Source organism: Carcharhinus amblyrhynchos, chromosome 4 (assembly GCF_965287045.1).
Source record: "Carcharhinus amblyrhynchos chromosome 4, sCarAmb.v2.hapA, whole genome shotgun sequence".
NCBI lineage: Eukaryota > Metazoa > Chordata > Chondrichthyes > Carcharhiniformes > Carcharhinidae > Carcharhinus > Carcharhinus amblyrhynchos.
The window spans coordinates 26,082,048-26,101,943 of NC_137327.1; the positions used below are offsets into that span (position 1 = coordinate 26,082,048).

The following is a 19,896-nucleotide window of genomic DNA, read 5'->3' on the forward strand; positions in this document are numbered from 1 at the left end:
ATTAAAATGACAATAATTTAGGAAGGAAATTCTAAAGCATGAAGCCTAGACGGTTGAAGGCATACCTATTAATGGGTGAGCAAAGAGAGGGAAATGCACAAGTCAGGGGAATTGAGTTTTGACAGAGCGGTAAGGCTGGAGGAGATTAGAAGACAAGGCTATGAGCCATTCAAACATGATGAAGAGAATTTTAAATGTAACATGTCAGAGAACTGGAAGCCAAAGTATGTCAGCAAAGACAGGAGTGATACGAGGGGGATTGGTACAAGATGATATATATAGGCAGCAGAAAGATGAGTTAACGATTACAAAGGATAGAGAATTTGAAACCTGCCAGGACAGCAGTAGAATAGTTGCCTCTAGCGTGTGACACATTGTGGGGTCAGGAAGAAAAATTTTGGATAGTCTCAATTCTTAGCAACAAAGATGTACATGAGCTCTGCACACATGCTCTTAGAAGTGATGGTGGAGGGGGTGGGGCGAAGCACAAGGAGACAGTCGGTGGGACATAAAGTTGTTTCGGCAGAGTATAGAGGGGGTCTGGTGCTGCTTGTTGTGGTTCAGCCAGATTTGGTGATGCATGCTAAATGCTCAAGTCTATGTCAGTTGAACTTGTGGTGGTGGAAGAGGGGATGTGGGCCATGCCAAGAACAAAAAAATGTTTAAGACTGAAGGTTTGATTGGAGGCTACGGCATTAATAATAAAGATGAGCAGCAGTTGAGCAGATTGAAGATCTAGGTTTACACTAATGGCGAAAGGAAGGCCACGACAAGGAATGTTACATTTGAAAGTGCCTGGTGCAGAAAAAGCAGTTAAAAGTGGGTACAGTGAAGCAGTTGACGAAGGAAACAAGAAAGTGGTGATAAATGGTCATAGCTGCAATTGAAGCTATGGGTGAACACAGGCTACAGAAGCAAGGCAACAGAAACAATTACTGTGAATATTGATACAAGTGTTAATGTGGAAAATGAGGTTCACAAAATGAGCAGAGCATGAAATCAGAAGGCAGGACAAAGTGAATTGGAACTGAGATTGAGACCACTGAGGGTTAGGAGTTTCTCAATGCAGAAGCAGAGGGAGGGGAGCAATGAGGAACATGACTTAGAAAAGGCAACAGAGATTGAAGATTTTAAAAAAGGTGAAGAAATGGGTGGAACATTTGTAAGATGTTTGAAGAAATTGCCAAATAATTAGGAGAGTACCTCCAATTTCCAAGTCAGTGATCATATGCATCATGTATTTTGTGAAGCTAATCGATGATATCTACAAGTACCACTTGCATTATACTCACCAGTGAAGTTGCAAATGAGATCCGAAAAGCAGATTATGCAATCTTTAAATTGATTTTTTACGACCCAAAAGTCCATTCCATCAAATGATTTGCCAATATTATGTTCCCAAAAAGACTGATTGGGCAGAGTGCAATTCACGACACTAAGAATGTTCAGTTTCAGTCAAGCCATTTGGCAAGACACTGACTAAGAAGTCCCTCCGCAAAAAGAAAATCATTTTCAATTTGCCAAGCAAGTCATATCATGAGTTTCTCATGCATTTCTTTTAAAAGGTAAAATTAGACTTAGGTGGAAGAATAGCATGTGGAATGAGGAGTTAATTTTAATAAACATGTTAATTCCCTTTATGCATCCAGACACCGCATCACTGCCCGACTTGTTAAAGCATAATCAGATCAATGCTGATGGAAACAATTAGGTTGCACAAGTTGTTTTAGCATCAAGATCCAATATGCAGCATTAAGATGGAATTTCAACCGCACACAGCTGAATTTCAATACTGCTTGTGGGTAGAGAAACAACAAGCCGTTTTTCCACTTGCACCTATGGTCTATTCAAAAGAGCAATAGCAGGAGCCCAAGATGAGATTACAGTTCTACCATTTCAGCTACAGTTGTTGAAGGGATCAGGGAAAAATAGTCAAAAGGTGTGTACCATCGCCAGGACAGACTTGCCAAATCCAATCTTCACCCTCTGCCTGCACTGTAATTTTCTTTTAAATGTAACAAATTATTTCCATCAGAAAATGCCAATGAATGTTCTTTGATTTTGTTAACTTTGGATATACCAAGAGTAAATGAGCTTGCTTTCACACAATACAGCTGCAAATGGCTGCTTTAGGAATAGGTGCCAAGTTTTCTTTTCTCAGGCAAGAAAAAAAGAGAAAAATGGAGAGGAAGTTCTTCCTGCGGTATCAGATTGAGAGGTTTAGGTACAGATCTCTTTCTGTGCTTAACTGCAGAACAGGTGTGGAGAACAGCAGTAAAATCTCTTGACTTCCTCCTTGCAATTCGAAGAGCTTTAATTTTAATCAATAGTTAAAACGAGGGTGTAGGTCAAAACGTGAAATGCAAAAATTAAAGCAGACTTACTTCAATACATTTGATTAATCACAATTTTGAAAATTGGAATTTTTCACAATGATGGATGTAAATTAAGCCTATTGTATTCCTCCATAAGTAGCAGCCCTTAAATTTAATAGAGTCAATGGTTATCACTTTTCCATTAACTTACTGGCCTGTGCAAAAACATTAATAGGGGAAGTCCTGTAGTCATAGAATGGACAGATAGATGCAGACAATAATTGCTCGTTCATTCAGTTCTAGTGTTATCTGGACACAATACAAAATGCTGAAGCTCTACACATTTTGTAAGCTCCTAAATATTATATTAAATATTGTATAACTGTTAAGAAATTGTATTTAAAATTGTTTAATTTCATATTGTAGCTCCCTTAATTTGTGCAAAATAAACAGTCTAATAAGTTAGCAATCATTTATTTTCCATGAAAAAAGTTCAGTTTATTAGAAAGTTAGGGCTGTGCATAAAAAGGGTGTTGTATAGATAAGACATAAAAAAAAACATATTAAGCATTCATGATCTGCCACTGTTCCAAATAATATTTTACAAATAGAAACAACTGTGAAGCTTTTTTGTAAAAAGGTTCAATTCCAATTTATGCCGTTTTAAATTAGGATGAAATCTGATGTCTAAACTATAAAAATTCAGCATTAATTCAACTTTGTATTTAGGAAAATAGAATTAAAGATGTATTATCTCTTGAATGTGAAATATGCCATCATGTTATGAAATACTTTAAGACAATCTCCGGAGCTCTCAACTTAAGACATCAATACATCATATGACTCACTTAACAGCTAACACCAGGTGCATTCAATTTACTTGTACCTTCAGAGACTTCCAGATAATTTTAATATTACACTGGTGTGTATCATTGATAATGAGTAGAACTGCTGTTAGGTATTGGATTGGCAAAGTCTATCTCTAATTAGTAACTGTCCATATCACGATAAGGTAAACTCAGTTTGACCTTTCCATCATGTATCTATAGCAACCCAGCCAGTTTATTTTTAAACTGATGAAATAGCAAATAGTAAAAGATCCTCAATTAGATATGGGTGATTAATTAACACATTTTGATTGGAATAAACATTTCTTCTGAGGACTGTACGAGTCATGCGTTCGAGGACTATTGTTGAAAGGAAGCCTGAAAAAAGCCAGTGATTAAGATGCAGAGTAGCTTAGTTTCAAATACCTAGTCCTTCTGCCAAGTCCATATCCTATCTAATGAGGGTGTAGTTACTTAACATTCATCACCAGTGAACTCTGTAACTTTATCAGCTTACAAGCATGGCGCCATTGCAAGGCCAGGCCATTTTCAGTTCTCAGATAGTACAGATAAAAGTGTGATAGATTACAATAGATTGTTTCACTTGAGAATATGTGGCTCCCAGAACACACAATATAGTTCCCATCAGTTAGCTGGGGGAGGAAAATGAATGAAAAAGACAATAAGAGGAATAGGATAAGAAACAAATTCTACATAAACAAGAATAATTAAGAAAGGGGAGATTGAATTACAAAGAAGAATTAAACAAGAAATTAAATTTAAGATAACAAAGTGAAGGAGAAGGGAGAGAGGGATATCCATTGTATAGCAGGAAAGGAAAAGACTAAAGCGAGTGGGAAAGGAAAAAATAGCAGGGTGAATGCAAATTATCAGGGAACAGGGAGAAGTGGGCCAAAGAATCAACAGTAACATAAAAGGAAGAATTAGTTGTAGTACAATGGAAGTGTGCCATAAATTTATCCTTGAACTCAATCTTAATAAAATGCAACAAATATGAAATAGAAATTGAGTTAATTTAACAATAGGATTATAGTGCTAAGTGTTAATCCTTATTTTAATTTGCACAAGAACATTTCAGAACAGGTTGTTTATTTATTGAATCTATCTTATCCTTTTTGAGAGAAGCATTTTCTTTCCTGTCAACTAAGCTAAGCAAATCATTCAACAAATTTCCAACAGCATGACATACAATTCAGGAACAGTTTGTAATTTGATATATTTTAGAACACCTGCTGCATACTCATCAGACGCATTTCTTGGAAAATCATAAATTACCAGGAAATCAGAAAGGATGACAGTTGGCTCCATCAAGTGAAAGGAGAGTTGGATCTCTAAAATTGAAGGCTGATGTTGGCCAGAACTATCACTAGCAGCCATTCACATTTTATTCTAAAGTTGTTGCTTCAAAGACAGTGGGGGAAACCATCTCTTCAGGCTATGGCTTAAAAAAAGTACTACTGTTTGCTGTGGTCATGGTGCAAGACACATACAGTATTAGATGCCTGTGAAATCCTAAACACAGCCTTGTACTTGGTCATATTTTTGTCCTTAGATTTACACCAGATTTCTGGTACAATTTGTAAGGCACTGATCATTCTCCAATATCTCACCCATGTGACTACTCACATGCGAACTATGGCCTTGAACACACTTGTGCCTTGCCCTGTCCTCACTATACGTCAAAAGTACAGGATGTGTGGTAGAGTTCATGATTCACATTCATTGATTAGCCATTGCAATACTAAGGAAACTCACTGTTGTCAGCATGAACATTTTCCAGTTCTGTTCTACAATAAAATATTTGAATAATCACTTAAAATGGAACAATACCCACCATAACGTTTGTGCAAAATTCCAAAGAAAATGGTTAACAACAACTAATTCAGAATGGACAATATATCGAAGCAAGGATTTTCTAGTTTTTATTGTCTGGATAGACTGGGACTTCTCTCTTTGGAGCGTAGGAGGCTTAGGGGTGATCTTATAGAGGTCTATAAAATAATGAGGGGCATAGACAAGGTAGATAGTCAATATCTCTTCCCAAAGGTAGGGGAGCCTAAAACAAGAGGGCATAGGTTTAATGTGAAAGGGGAGAGACACAAAAATGTCCAGAGGGGCAATTCTTTCACACAGAGGGTGGTGAGTGTCAAGCTGCCAGAGGTAGTAGTAGAGGTGAGTAATTTTTGTCTTTTAAAAAGCATTTAGATAATTACATGGATAAGGTGAGTATAGAGGGATATGGGCCAAATGCAGGCAATTGTGATTAGCTTAGGGGTTTAAAAAAAGGCGGCATGGACAAGTTGGGCCGAAGAGCCTGTTTCCATCCTGTAAACCTCTATGACTCAGTCACTGTCTCTGCCAGCTACATCATAATCTGGTATTAACAGTTCATAATTATAGCATAAACGTTTGTTTTTAAAAATCTCAACTAAGTTTCTGGAAGGTGCACAGAATACTATTCATCTTTCCAACTTATCAACAACTTCATTTACAGGCAACATAGATGACGAGTGAAATGAAAGATTTCAGCTGTGCAGAACAGAGTGCCCTAGAGAATTGAAGAGTAAGGTTATAGCCCACGAGTCTTCTGCCCTCCATTCTAACACGATATGGGTAAAATAGTGGACATCAACATGGCAGCCCATTCCAGTCATGAACTTGACGTGCCACTGATCTTGGGTCACATTCAAATCACAGACAAATGGTGTAACTGGGACTCTGATGGAAGTTCTTCAGCGTTAACAGTCTTTGTTATTCCTTTCACCACCCCTTACGTTCTGCACGAAAAGCACAGTCCAACCAGTGATATCCTTACCATGCCTTATATTAAACTTCCAAATACAAAAATGTGATGAGCTTGTTCACAAAGAAAGGACAGAAATAAAGGGCCTGATTTTACCACTGCGGATGCGTATACATGCTAAAGTCGGGCGTGAAACCATTAACTTGATCCGTGCCCGTGCAGATGGCCACTTTACTGAGGCCTGGGAATGGCTGCGATCTGATTCACAGCCGAAATGGCGATTTAAATTGAATTAACGAACTACCCGCCCAACTTCATCAGCGTTTCCTCCTTTACCACCGCGTTCGCCAATCCAGAATCAGGCCGAAATGGACATGCTAAATAAAAGTCTGTTTTGGGCACTCCAGCTGCTGAAGAGGTGAGTTCAAAGCTTCCAACGGCTCTCTGACTCAGACTGGTGATGGTGGTGGTGTGGGGCCCTGATCGTTCTCTGGATGGGGCGGGGTGGGGGTGAAAATAGAATTTTTTTAGAATTATAGAATCCCACAGCGCAGAAAAAGGCCATTCTGTCCATCGAGTCTGCACCTACCATGATCCCATCTTGGCCCTATCCCCATATCCCTACATATTTACCCATTAATCCCTCTAACCTATGCATCCCAGGACACTAAGGAGCAATTTAGAATGGACAATCAACCTAACCCGCACATCTTTGGACTGTGGGAAGAAACCAGAGCACCCAGAGGAAACCCACGCAGACACAGGGAGAACATGCAAACTCCACACAGACAGTGGCCTGAGCCGGGATTCGAAATCAAGTCCCTGGAGCTGTGAAGCAGCAGTGCTAACCACTGGGCTACCGTGCCACCCAAAGAAGGAGTGAGGCCACATCGTTCTCTGGTTTGGGGGGTGAAGGGGGAGAGGGAGGCAGGTGAGATGAATCTCTGGTGGGGGTGGTCACGATCGGTCAGGGTAGTGGGGAGGGGTGGATAAGGGGGACAGTTATTTTGTGGGGGTGCACGATGTCTTTGGGGGCCTGTGACGTCTGTGGGGGCCATCGCTCCCAGGCCACTTTATCCGCATTCTGCTGCTCGGGAGCAATCTGACACAGGTGCTCTTTTTCAATTTTTTTCTAACTGTGCATGCACAGTCCAGAGTTCCAATTGTTTCAGGCCCACAGTGCGATTCAGATACTCGATTTTCTTTTCAGGCTAACTGCTAATAGGGACCCCTGAAAGCTGATTTCCAAGTCAGATCTGAATTGCACCCAGATTCAGCACTTCGAATGAAAATGGTAAAACCTGGCCCAAAATTTATGATAACCAAGTGCTCAACTCATCATGCACTATTTCACAGTTCCACATTCTACTCCCCTTCTGAGGTACTCAGCCACTCGTTTCAGCAAAGCTGGTGCTGTTGTTCTTGAGAGAATTTTTACGTTTACTGTGGCCAGCTGCTGCTCAACTCTGACAGGGTCTAGCTACAGATTGCTGAACTTTAGCCGCCAGACGGCTCAAGCTGAACTAATTTTCTGGAACCATGCTAGGTGCTACTTAAGATGTTGGCAAGGAACAAGCGTGACAACATATGCCGCTCCTGCTGTGCCCACGATCATTGTGCCACTCCCAGTCCTATCAGGCTTATCATTGTTATGATGTGGAGGACCACGTGCCTCCTTGACAGTCAAGGGTAGCCTCAAGGGTGAGTTCGTTGAATGTATTAGTGATTGTTTCTTGGAGCAATATGTTATGTAACTAACCAGACAGCAGCCTATTCTGGATTTGGTATTCTGTAATGAGCAGGGCTTAATTAATGACCTCATAGTTAAGGATCCTCTAGGGAAGAGTGATCATAGCATGAAAAAATTCAAAAGTGAGAAATTGGAGTCCCACACTCACATTCTGGAGTTAAACAAAGGTAATTACACAGTTACAAGGAGAGACTTGGGCCTAGTGGACTGGGCAGGAAGGCTAAAAGGTAGGGCAGTTGATGAGCAGTGGCAGTTGTTTAAGATGATATTCAGTTTCTCCCAGCTAAAATATATTCAAGAATTAAGATTGTAAGAGCAGGAAAAAAATCCATGGCTAAGCAAGGAAGTTAAAGACAGCATAAAGACAAAGACCAGAGGCAGACTGGAAGATTAGGAGACATTTAAAGATCAACAAAGGGTTTCTAAAAAAGTAATAAAAAGAGCGTCAGTAAAATATGAAAGAAAACTAGCACAAAATATAAAAAAGGATAGCAAAAGCTTCTGTAAGTAGATAAAAGGGAAGAGAATACATAAAGCGAATGTTGGTCCCTTAGAGGATGAGACTGGGGTGTTAATAACTAATACAGCAATGGCAGGGTTGCTAAATCAATATTTTGCCTCAGTTTTCACAATGAAGAACACTAGTATCATCCCAATAATAACAGAAAGGAAGGAATTTGGAACAATTACTCAACAAACTACTGGGATTGAAGGCAGACAAGCCCCCAAGATCCTGATGGCCTACATCCTCAGGTCTTAAAGGAAGTACCAGCAGAGGTAGTGGATCGACTAGTCATTATATTCCATAATTTCCTGAATGCAGTTAAGGTTCCAGTGAATTGGAAAAATGTTACGTTAATGTCCTTATTTAAAAAAGGGAGCCAGAAACTAGGAAACTATAGACCAGTTAGTTTAACACCTGCTATCAGAATCCATTATTTAGGAAGTAATAACAGGACATTTGGAAAGTCAAAATGCAATCCATCCGAGTTAGCATGGTTTTATGAAGGTTGAAATCGTGTTTGACTAGATTGCTAGAGTTCTTCAAAGAATCACCAAGCAAAGTGAATAATGGAGATCCTGTAGCTGCAGTACATCTTCACTTCAGGAAGGCTTTCGATAAGATACCACACAGAAGTTAATACACAAGGTAAGGTCATATGAGGTTAGGGGCAATATATTAGATTGGACAGACGACTGACCAACCAGCAGAAAGCAGAGAGCTGGGATAAATGTTTGGCGAGACTTAACCAGTGGAGAGCCACAGGGTTCGGTCCTTGGGCCCCAACCATTTACAATCTATGTTAATGACTTGGACAGGAATAGAAGGTACTATAGCCAAGTTTGCTGATGACTCTAAAATAGGTGACATAGTAAGCTGCAATAAAGAAATAAGCAATTTACAAATGGATATAGATAGGTTAGGAGAGTGCGCCAAAATTTGGCAGGTGGAAAATATGATAGAGGTTATTCATTTTGATTGAAAAAACAGAATGGCAACTTATCCAAATGGACAGAAACTTCAGGGTGCTTCAGTGCAGACAGATCTGATTATCCTCACGCATGAATTGTAGAAAACTAGTATGCAAATACAGCTGATAATAAGGAAGGCACATGGAATTTTGGCATTTATTTTGCCTAAAGAAATAAAATATAAAAATAGGGAAGGGTGAATGGAGAGAGGATGTGTCCTCTTGTGAGGCAATCTAGAGCAAGAGGTCACAGTTTTAGGATAAGGGGTAGCAGATTTAAAATGGAGATAAGGAGAAATTACTTCTCACAAAGGGTAACAAATCTGTGGAATTCACTGCCCTAGAGTATGGTAGATGCCAGGACATTGAGTAATTTTGAGGAGATAGATAAATTGTAATTGAAGGATTACGGAGAATGAGCAGCAAAGTGGAACTGAAGTCAAGACAAGATCAACCATGATTGTATTGAATGGTGGAGCAGGCTTGGGGGGCTGAATGGCCTACTTATGCTCCCAGTTCTCCTTGCATTCTATTCAATACCTTCTCCGTGCTACATTTGTTCCAGTGGTGCACCAATTTTTGAAAAGTATTCAATCCCAAACACTGACACATCTTACATTGACCCGAAAAACTTGCGTGCCCCCCAAATAATTTATTTTGGGATCCTAATTCTTCTATAAAAAAGTTTTACTTCTTTAGGTAAGATGCTGGTAAGCAAACAAATCCATTGGATTCTGTGTACTAATACCAATATCAGGGCATCCCAACACATTGTTGTCTCCTTCAATGTAATTAAGTAAGTATCCCGCTTTCACAGTTAAAATTTCAAAATCAGATAGATTTTTGTTTTTTAAATGTGTTAAGGAATATGGAACAAATGTAGGTCAATGGAGTTGATCATATCACTCATGATCTAACTGAATGGTGGAACAGGCTCAAGGACCTACATGACCCCCTCATTACATTAAGACACAAGCCAAAAAAAGTGGGTCAGCAGCCTACAGCACTACCGAATCAATTTGCTTAGGTGATTAATACGCAGTAGTGCCACAAATAATAAAGGCATTGTTTTCCAACATAACATGACATTTTTATCACTAAATTATAGTGGATGCTGTTCCATTTAACTAAGTATTCACACAATTATTTTTAGTGTGGAACTAAACTGGAGCAGTCATTCTCTCAGTGCCTCATAGTTCCTAAAGAATGTGAATCATGAACTTGACCAAACAACCCAAGCTACTGTAAATCATGGACTTCATACTTCTGACTTTATTCATATATTAGCCAATCAATTCACCTGAGGGGTGCTCTCTGGTTAACACAACCTCTGGTCCAATGGCTGACTTTTTATTCAAAATAAGGATCTACGATGACACTAACAAAATAGTAAACTAAAAACTAAGCTTTACTATGTGATACTACTAAAAAATGATTTGATGGCAATAGCTCCCAAAAAACATTCGTGATACTGTCAAGTATTTTTCTCTTCACTGGTAGCTTTTTTGCATACAATGACAGTGACTTAATTTTCATCATTGTCATTTTTGTTCAATAGTCAAAACTTGATAACATCTCACCAGCTAATTTCAAATCACTTTTAAAATCACAAACATGCACGACCAATTTTGGTCTGCCCACCTGGTGAACAGGAGAGCAAAACTGATAACATCAGCTCCATCTAGTTTAATGCTTTATTTTTAAGGCATTCCCAAAGGGAAAAAGAAAACCAAAAAACACAAAGGAGGGCTGCTTTTTTGTACCAGTGTCAACTCCATGGAAAGCAGGCAGCAGATACAGATGGAGTAACCAGTTGGAATGGGGTTAAAGAAGCAGTGCACTGCATTGCTTAGCATGAAGGAGGAACATCCAGTAAGTCAGTCATGAGGCTAGAAGTACAAATGGCTGCACCATAAATTTGAGCGGCACTACCTGTAAGCATGCAGACTGTTTTTTGATCCAAGTAATACTACTTAACAAAGGCAGACAGCCACAACACTACAAGGTTTCCCCTCAGACAGAAATTCTTTTCCCTCCTCCGCACACAGTCATCAAGAAGCCGCACGTAAATTCATTACTTTGCCTAAAGAAATATGGACAGACTAGCAAATGCCCAGATCATGGTCATTCTGAAGGTTGCCAAACTTTCAAATTTTCTTTTTTTCAGCTCTGACTCAATTAGCACTTTCAGTCCAAAATTAATATTTTAAAAAAGGCATCAGAAAATGCTATGCTCAATCCCCTGAAGACAGGCAGTCAATCACACCCTATCTTACTGCATGAACATTCACCTTATTTGCGTAGACCTAATTTGAAAAATTTAATTTTATGTAAAAAAAGAGATTACAAAAAAATATGTTATCATCAAGCAATGAATAATCCAGGCAGCTTTTTTTTCCCTGGCATTTTGGTGGAGTGTGATAAGGCTAAAAACAACAGGCTGCTCAGTAAAGTGAAAAAAAGAGAGATAGATAACATTGATATGCACTCCTACACAAAACAGTCCAACCCTTATCTTTGCTTTTTATCACAGTTCTTTTTTTTACACAACCAGACTGGAAGCTCCTTTAATAAAACACCATGAGAGGGAAAAATAGACGTGAAGTTCTAACTCTCCCCCTTTAAAAAAAAAGGAAACATAATTTATCAAGGTATTATCGAGAAATCCAGACACCCTAATCAGCTCCCATGAAGTCAGTATTTCCATTCTTATCTAGTGGAGGAGTGGAAATGGAGAAGTGATTGTCAGAGCTGTGCAGATTACTGGAGCGGAATGCTAATGGAAGACAAGGCTCGACCATTGGTCGCTTAGTACTTGCTATCAGCACCATTATCAAAGCTTATCAATGCAACCATCGCTTCATAGTAATGGGGCCAGTTCAACTTTCTGCATTATCATATAGCAAACCTGCCCAAGAGGCCTACACCAGGAGAATGCTATCCAGCTCAGAAAGGGAGACAGAGGCAAAGAGGGGAAAAAAAGGAAAAGCAATAATGGCAGCAGCAGCAAAAAGTGGAACCACAGAGAAGTGGATACACAGAGAGGGGGAAAGGGAGTGAAATACATAAAGACACATATATGTGTGTGTAGGGGAACTGGAATGATTAATAAAAAAATTGCAGGAAGCAAAAGAGACAAAAAAACCAGGGTAACAAATAGTAACTGTGGAAAAGTAATGAAAAAGAATTTAAAAGTAAGGAACCACCTAGAGAAAGCAATTAGGTGAAGAGACGAGAAAAGCGAATATTGAGCAAAATCAAAGACAGAGATGAAAGACTACTAACATTAGATAATAAACAACTGGAAAGGAATAAGACAAAAAGAACAAAATGAAAAATCACTAAAAAGACACACTGTAAACATTATGCAGAACAAATGATCTCAAGTACATTACATTCTTTACTTTCACAATGTAGCTGATACTAGATATTCTTACAGTTGCCACATAAAGTTTGTTTTAATAAAGTTTCCAAACGATCAGCAGCAACTTTCAATGATTAATGTGAAATTATTTTGACAAAAAGGACAGTTAAGGCCAAACATTTTCTTTCAAATACACCATTGAATGGCAAGTCATTAACTTAGAAGTTTGCACAAAAACGATGAATACCAGTGCATTAATCAAAGTTATCCAGCTTGCCAGATAGCACTCAGCATTAACCTTGCAATTAAAGACAAATACAGTATCTTAGCTATGAGGACATCTCAAATACAGCCTTTTGGATCTAGAGGCCAACCTGGATACAAGAATGCATGCAAAAGAGGCCAAGAATATCAAAATACTCTTCAGTTTGTACATTTTACTATAATTACTGTTATTCAAAAAAATACTCAGCACAGAGAGAGGACTGACTGTTCCAGTAATCTGTGAATAACAGACATTATACAATCACCACTAAATCATATTTCCAAATAGGTACTTATTTTCACATTTTGTTATCTGCTCAATTATGTAATTTCACTTTTGTAATCATAAGGTTCTTTTTCTACTTACTTCTTACTGTCGATCATTATATAATGTACGCAATTGTCAGCAAGATAAACTTAATAGAGTCCTATTTCAGTTTATTTTACCTCCCACCAAAACCTACATTTCCCAAGTAGACTTTGCATCAGATTTTCTCAGTTATACACAATATCCCTTCGTATCTGCTACGGCGCAAGCTGTTCAAATCCAGTTCAAGATCAACTTCTGCCAACAAATAGAGGCTCAATCTTAAAAGACACAATGTACATTTCCATAAAGCATGACAGTGTCAATAGTCAGCCCATCACCCAAAACTCTTAAGCTGTTGCCTGTTTCCAAATATGATCTGTACGCTTTTGTCATCTGTTTAAAATGATGCCGCATTTTAAGCAGTTTATCAAGTCTCGAGCCTTTAAATCAGAATGATCTTTAAGTGAAGCAGAAGATTGACCAATACACTGGATTATCAATAACTGAAATCTAACAGGTCATCAGTTTTTCTCATTTGCGGGGTCATTTTTCTTGTAACTTTCACCTGTGAATCTTTTCCAATCACCTTTGGGATCGAGTACAAAAGGAGAATAAAAAATACTGATAACAGCAGTGTTAGGGTGACAGTCACTCAAAACACCAGGACAAATTTTGACAATTCAAAATTCCACATTAAACATTAATTATGAATGCTCATGTGATATACAACTGGACATTCTGTCCAAAGACCTGCTACATTTATCCAGCTGTTAAACCTGGTTGGTGAAAAAAAACAAAGTATATTCTACTGCTTTGAGCCACTTGTGATGTATCTTTTACACAAATGATCAATAAATTACTAATGTTATGTAATGTTCTACATTTGTTTTCATCCAGTGATGAAATTAACTTAAGAAAAACTACTACCTGAGTCCTAGCTGCCACAGAGCATCATTGCAAGTCAAAAGAAGGCTACACAGAATCTCATGAAATTAACAAGCGACATAAATAGTTTGAGCCTAATGCCAGGTGGTGAAATGATTAAAAAGAAAGCTATCTACAGATGCCTTTCCCGTCTCTCCACGATACAATGAACTCAATGTTACATATAAAGAAATCAACGGTATTAATATAATAGCTTAACGATGGCATCGATTACATCAGCAGACTTTCTGGGGTTTTTTTGTTTTTTTAAATTTCTTTGTATTTCTATAACCGTCCCACTCGGTACCTCTCCAGTCTGGTATGAACTGATAAGAACTGTTATCGCACTTGGCAATCTATATCAGGACCTAGATCAAGCCTCCGGCTTATCGTGTTTTCTCATCACCCAGTCTACAGTCAAACAAGCTCTACTTTTGTTCAATGTTTCCTTTAGCAGAAAAATAGAGTCGTCATCAGAAAAGAGGGGGCTCTATTTTTTTTAAAAAAGTAAAACAAAAGCAAACCCATGCTAAAAGGAGGGGAAATTGAGAATATAGAGAGCTGGCGATTGTTGCTGCGATACAAAAGCACCAGATAAGTAAATGATGACCGATTATTTTTAGCTTGCACTGGTTCGCTGGCGAGGTCGCCTGTGAAATATATATCCTGTGCCTCCTACTTCTGATCAGAAATACGAACACCTGCCTGGAAACGGTGGCTCCGAAGCGGAGAGGAGAGACGCCGCGGCACTGACAGACGGCAGGAGAGTTTGTGAAGTGAGCAGAAGAGCAGGCAAAGCGACAAACTCACGTTTAATCTGCCGGGGGTTACTCTGTTTCCTCCTGGACATTGTGGCTGCCGGTTGCCTGCCTTGATTAGGGAGGAGGGGGTGGATGGGTGGGGAGTTGGAGAAAGGGGGTAGGTTTACGGGTAGACAACCGTGCTTTGCACTCGCAGCATGTCACTGGGGCAAGAGGGAGAGCGCAGCCTGAGCACGGCACTGAGTGAGCAGAGCCCGGGAGCGGGAGCAGCAACAGCCGCCGCGGCGCAGCGAGCCATTCACAAGCGGCGCGTAGTAACAACTCACCCGATACACTGTATCCACTCCGCCGTCTGACGTCACGCCGCCCACCGCCGCCATGGCAACGGGGCAGCCTCGAGCCGTGCGTCAGGACGCAGCTAGGTAAACAAAGGCCGCGTGACGTCACACGCTCCACCTGTTCTTCTCTTCCCCCCCCCCGTGGAGTTAAGAGCCCACCTGAGCAGGCACAGATACACATAGACATCAAGCAGCCGATCAATTAACCGCAATAAGCATGGAATCTGTGTTTTACGGGCGGGCCAAATTTTTCACTCAGGTGTCCAGCAGTGCCAAGTTTTTTACTTGGGTAGATCAGGTTTTCATTGAAGTGTATTGGCAGTTTTCACTCAGGTCTCCAGGTTTCACTTAAAGTGTTGGAGTTGAGTCAATTTTTCGCAAAGGTGCACAGATAGACCAAGTTTTCGCTCAGATAGGTCAAGTTTTCGTTCAGATGTGCAGGTAGGTCAAGTTTTCACTTGGGTGTACAGATAAGTCAGATTTGGTTGGTCAGGTTTTCACTCACGTGTCCAGGTTTCACGAAGGTGTCCAGTTAGGCCAAGTTTTCACTCAGGTATACAAGTAGGTCAAGTTTTCACTCAGGTGCACAAATGGGTCAAGTTTTCACTTGGGTGTACAGATAGATCAGGTTTTCACTGAGGGGTATTGGTCGGTCAGGTTTTCGCTCAGGTGCACAGATAGATCAGGTTTTCACTGAGATGTATTTGGTCGGGTATGTTTTCACTCAGGTGTCCAGGTTTCACAAAGATGTCTAGTTTGGTCAAGTTTTCACTCAGGTGCACAGGTAGTCCAAGTTTTCACTCGGGTGCAAAGTTAGGTCAACTTTTCACTTAGGAGCAGTAACATCCGTTTCTGTCATTGAAAACTTGACCAATCATTACAAAAAAGATGCACATCTAACCCCTCATGAGAAAAATACGCAGCTGCTCCATTTGTTTAGTTTGATTTACAAGCTATCACGTTCTTTGTCATCGCAAATGCAATCTTAACTTTTCTTTGGCAAGTTTTTTTAAAAACAGCCCCTCACACAAGTGGAATTCCATATTTACAACTCTCCAAAACTAGCTACAGCGGTACTCTTGATCGGGACTGCACATTCTCTCCCTATAAAAGTGGCAGGGACATGTATGCTCCCCCTCTAGGAACTGAGGCACTGACTAGGGAAGCAATGTGTTCAGGCCCTGCCAATCAATGTGTTGTTCACAGAGGCACTGCCTGCTGGAGTTTTATTGGTTAAATACAAAGCACATTGCTGATGCTGGAAATCTAAAATAAAATCTGAAAGTGCTGGAAATATTCAACAGGTCTATCACCATCTGTGGAGAAGAAAACAGAGTTAACATTTCGAGTCGAGTATGATTCTTTAAAAATTTAAACACTTCAAACGTTGTACAGCTTTCCAGCAGGGTACTGCTAAACTTTTCCCTGCCTATCCAGCAAAGACTTCGACAAAATGCAGGAATTGAAATTAACAATTTGAGCAGGAAACTGTGGATTTTGATGTTTGTCAGCTAAAATTGCAGAAGATTAAACAGGTCAGAGGCCAAAACAGGCTAAGCACCGCTATTTTATCTGAATGCATATTGACTTCTAAAATCACTTATACACACATGCCTCAATTGCAGCTGCTAAGCAATTTTCTGTGACCCCTGCAGTACACTGATTTTATATCTGACAGAAAATGCAATCAGTGTTCAGGAAAGATCTCTCAGATATTAGATACAACCATCGGCATGATTACCCTTCATATTTAGAAATTGCACTTGAACACTCGGACATCAGAGGCAGTACAATGGCACTTATGATAGCAATTCAATGATGTCTAACTCGTATATGAGTGCCACAGAAAATTACCATGTAGGTAATAGGGTACTACACAACCCACAAATAAAGATTGACTTCAGCAATACTAGTAATAAATTGACATTACTTTAATTTTTTTAATGTTAAGGTGGCGTATGATCCTCCCAGTTTCACTTTTCTCGAAATACCCAGGTTCCAGCATCTCATGACTGGGAGATATGGGCTGTATATGAAAATCTTTGTTTTGCACAACCTGTGCATTAAGGCTGGAGAGTAATATAACGTGCTAGAAATTAGTTCACACTGGCTGACCAAGCTGAAAAGATTGATTCTTGCTTCTGAAGAAATAGACCTGAGACTCATCTGTTATTAGGTTTGATAAATTACACCAGTGAGCTGTAGTTTCCTGCTGGATGTTTCTGAGCAGCTTGTTAGCAAAATGCCCCCAATATTCTAATGAACCTATGCTTTCTGTCTGCCATAATGGAGGTATAGGTGTCAAAAATAGGTCATTGAGCCTCAAGCCCAGAGGCCCAGCATACTGATCAGGCAGGACTTTGGAATGATCAAACAGTGCTTCAGATGACTGGCAAATACCTCATATATGCCTCTGAAACAATGGCCAAAGTAATAATGTGCTGCATTCTGCAGAACATTATCATTGCTAATTTACATCAATTGATTAAACTTCAGGAACCAGAGCAGAGAAATATGAAGACATCCACGTTTAACGCCACACGGAAAGAAGATGTATGTGAAGCAACAATCATTGGTGCGTGGCTTGTTCCCCTGAGCAGTGGGCATCGTATATATCTCATTTTGTTTTCTAGAGTACGTCAATCAAATTAATTGAATTGCTCTACAGAGCCAGCAAGGACTCTCCATTGGCCACAAATTCTGATGGAGTGGCAATTGAGGTGATTCTATCTCGCCCAACCTACCTATCCAGGCCAGGCAAGATCTGGGCAATGCAGAATGTTCCTGGGGCCTAGTGCCAAGGCCTGTAGAATAGGTCAAAGCTAGTAAACCTCACCCTTTTTTTTAACAGCACAACTACTGTGAACTAGAGCCTGATTTCTAGGCCTACTGGGGAGTGCAATCAGTGGTAGCAGGAGCAGATGCAAAATCCATTTCTGCCCATGATTGGCTTCCGACATCAATTTTATACTAGCTGACCAATTAATTGCTAGCCAGCATGAAAAGCCTGCTGAGACACTCTGAGCACTGCTGACAGGGCAGGAAGGGGATCAGCAACAGGACGAAGTAGGGGACAGATGGGGGGGAGGGGTTTAAATGAAGTTCCCTGAAGGCTGACAGTTGTTCAACAGCCTCAGGGAGCTGTTTGAATATTTAGGGGCCTGACTACTTTTTCCAGTTATTGTGCTGTCCATAGTGTCAGCAATATGCCATCTGCACCTGCGGCACATGCCAGGTGGGATCGAAAGGCCCAGGGCTAGTCCATCCCCTGCTTTTCTGATGAGTCTCTGCAGGTTCTGCCGAGGCAGTCAGTGCACAGCATGACAATGTGCTGTCGCAAGACAGAAAGAGGAGGTCTGGATAGAGGTGGCAGGTCAGGTCAGCGGACATGATGTCAAATGAAGGACCTGAATCCAGTGAAGGAAAAAGTTCCATGACCTTCTGTGTTTTGCCACAGTAAGTGCTAGTTCCGGCTGGAACTGTGGACAGATGTCTTTGTGGGCATTAGCGCTCGCTGGCTGAGCGAGTGGGCGAGGACATGGCAGATGGACAAGTGTGAGGTTATCCGCTTTGGCAGGAATAATAGTAGGAGGGATTACTATTTAAAGGGCGAAAAGCTGCAGCATGCTACGGTGCAGAGGGACCTGGGGGTCCTTGTGCATGAGTCGCAAAAACCCAGTCTGCAGGTGCAGCAGGTGATCAAGGTGGCGAATGGGATGCTGGCCTTCATAGTGAGGGGGATAGAATATAAAAGCAGGGAGGTCTTGCTGCAACTGTACAAGGCACTGGTGAGGCCGCAGCTGGAGTACTGTGTGCAGTTTTGGTCACTGCACTTGCGCAAGGATATTTTGGCCTTGGAGGGAGTGCAGAGGAGGTTCACTAGGCTGATACCGGAGATGAGGGGGTTGGACTATGAAGAGAGGCTGGATAGACTGGGTCTGTACTTGTTGGAGTTTAGAAGGATGAGGGGAGATCTTATAGAGACGTATAAGATAATGAAGGGGATGGATAGGGTAGCGGTAGAGAGATTCTTCCCGCTCAGAAAGGACAGCAGGACTAGAGGGCACAGCCTCAAAATAAGGGGGGAGCAGTTTAGAACGGAATTGAGGAGGAACTTCTTCACTCAAAGGGTGGTGAATCTCTGGAATTCTCTGCCCATTGAAGTGGTGGAGGCTACCTCGCTAAATATATTTAAGACACGGGTAGATAGGTTTTTGGTAGGCAAGGGAATTAAGGGTTATGGGGAGAAAGCAGGAAAGTGGAACTGAGCCACTTCAGATCAGCCATGATCTTATTGAATGGCGGGGCAGGCTCGAAGGGCTAGATGGCCTACTCCTGCTCCTATTTCTTATGCTCTTATGTTCTATGGTGCTCAGCAGCATGAAATGCAGAGTGTAAATTGACTTGTATTCCTGTGCCTCGAAAGGTTACATGTGGTTAGACTGAGTGGCTGGCATGCATGTAAAATTGAGGCATGGCAGCGTGATGGCACTTGAATCAGTGTCTTTTGTGGGGAAGCTAGTATGTTCCAGCATTTCGAGGGGGGTTCTTAAGAACGTACCTTTGTCCTTGCAGGAGAAGAGGAGTCACAATGTGCAGGAACAACGACTGACAGGTGATGATGTCTCAAATCTTCTGCTGTTGAGTCAGGTAGAAGAGCAAGTACTGAAGATGATATGTGAACATGGAGTCAAGTCTACTGATCAAGGAGAAGAGGCAAAGAGTCCAGTGAAAACAGAAAAAATTGAGGGAAGGTATAAGGGATGAAGGACAGTAGTTGTAAGACTGGCATATGAAATCCATTGCT

General features: G+C 40.6%; 1 protein-coding gene across 4 annotated transcripts in view; it reads right to left on the reverse strand.

The window, feature by feature from the left end:
- Positions 1-15,089, reverse strand: part of zfpm1 (zinc finger protein, FOG family member 1) — a 196,544-nt gene extending 181,455 nt beyond the window's left edge. For 2 of the 4 annotated variants that reach the window (XM_080186880.1, XM_080186878.1), the window contains exon 1: positions 14,801-15,000. In XM_080186880.1, the coding sequence (XP_080043006.1) occupies positions 14,801-14,840 (40 nt within the window). In that variant the 5' untranslated portion in view covers positions 14,841-15,000. Of the gene's footprint in view, positions 1-14,800; positions 15,002-15,077 lie in introns of those variants that run through there. The other 2 variants (XM_080186879.1, XM_080186876.1) reach the window with 2 other exon arrangements.
- Positions 15,090-19,896: the final 4,807 nt, after the last annotated feature.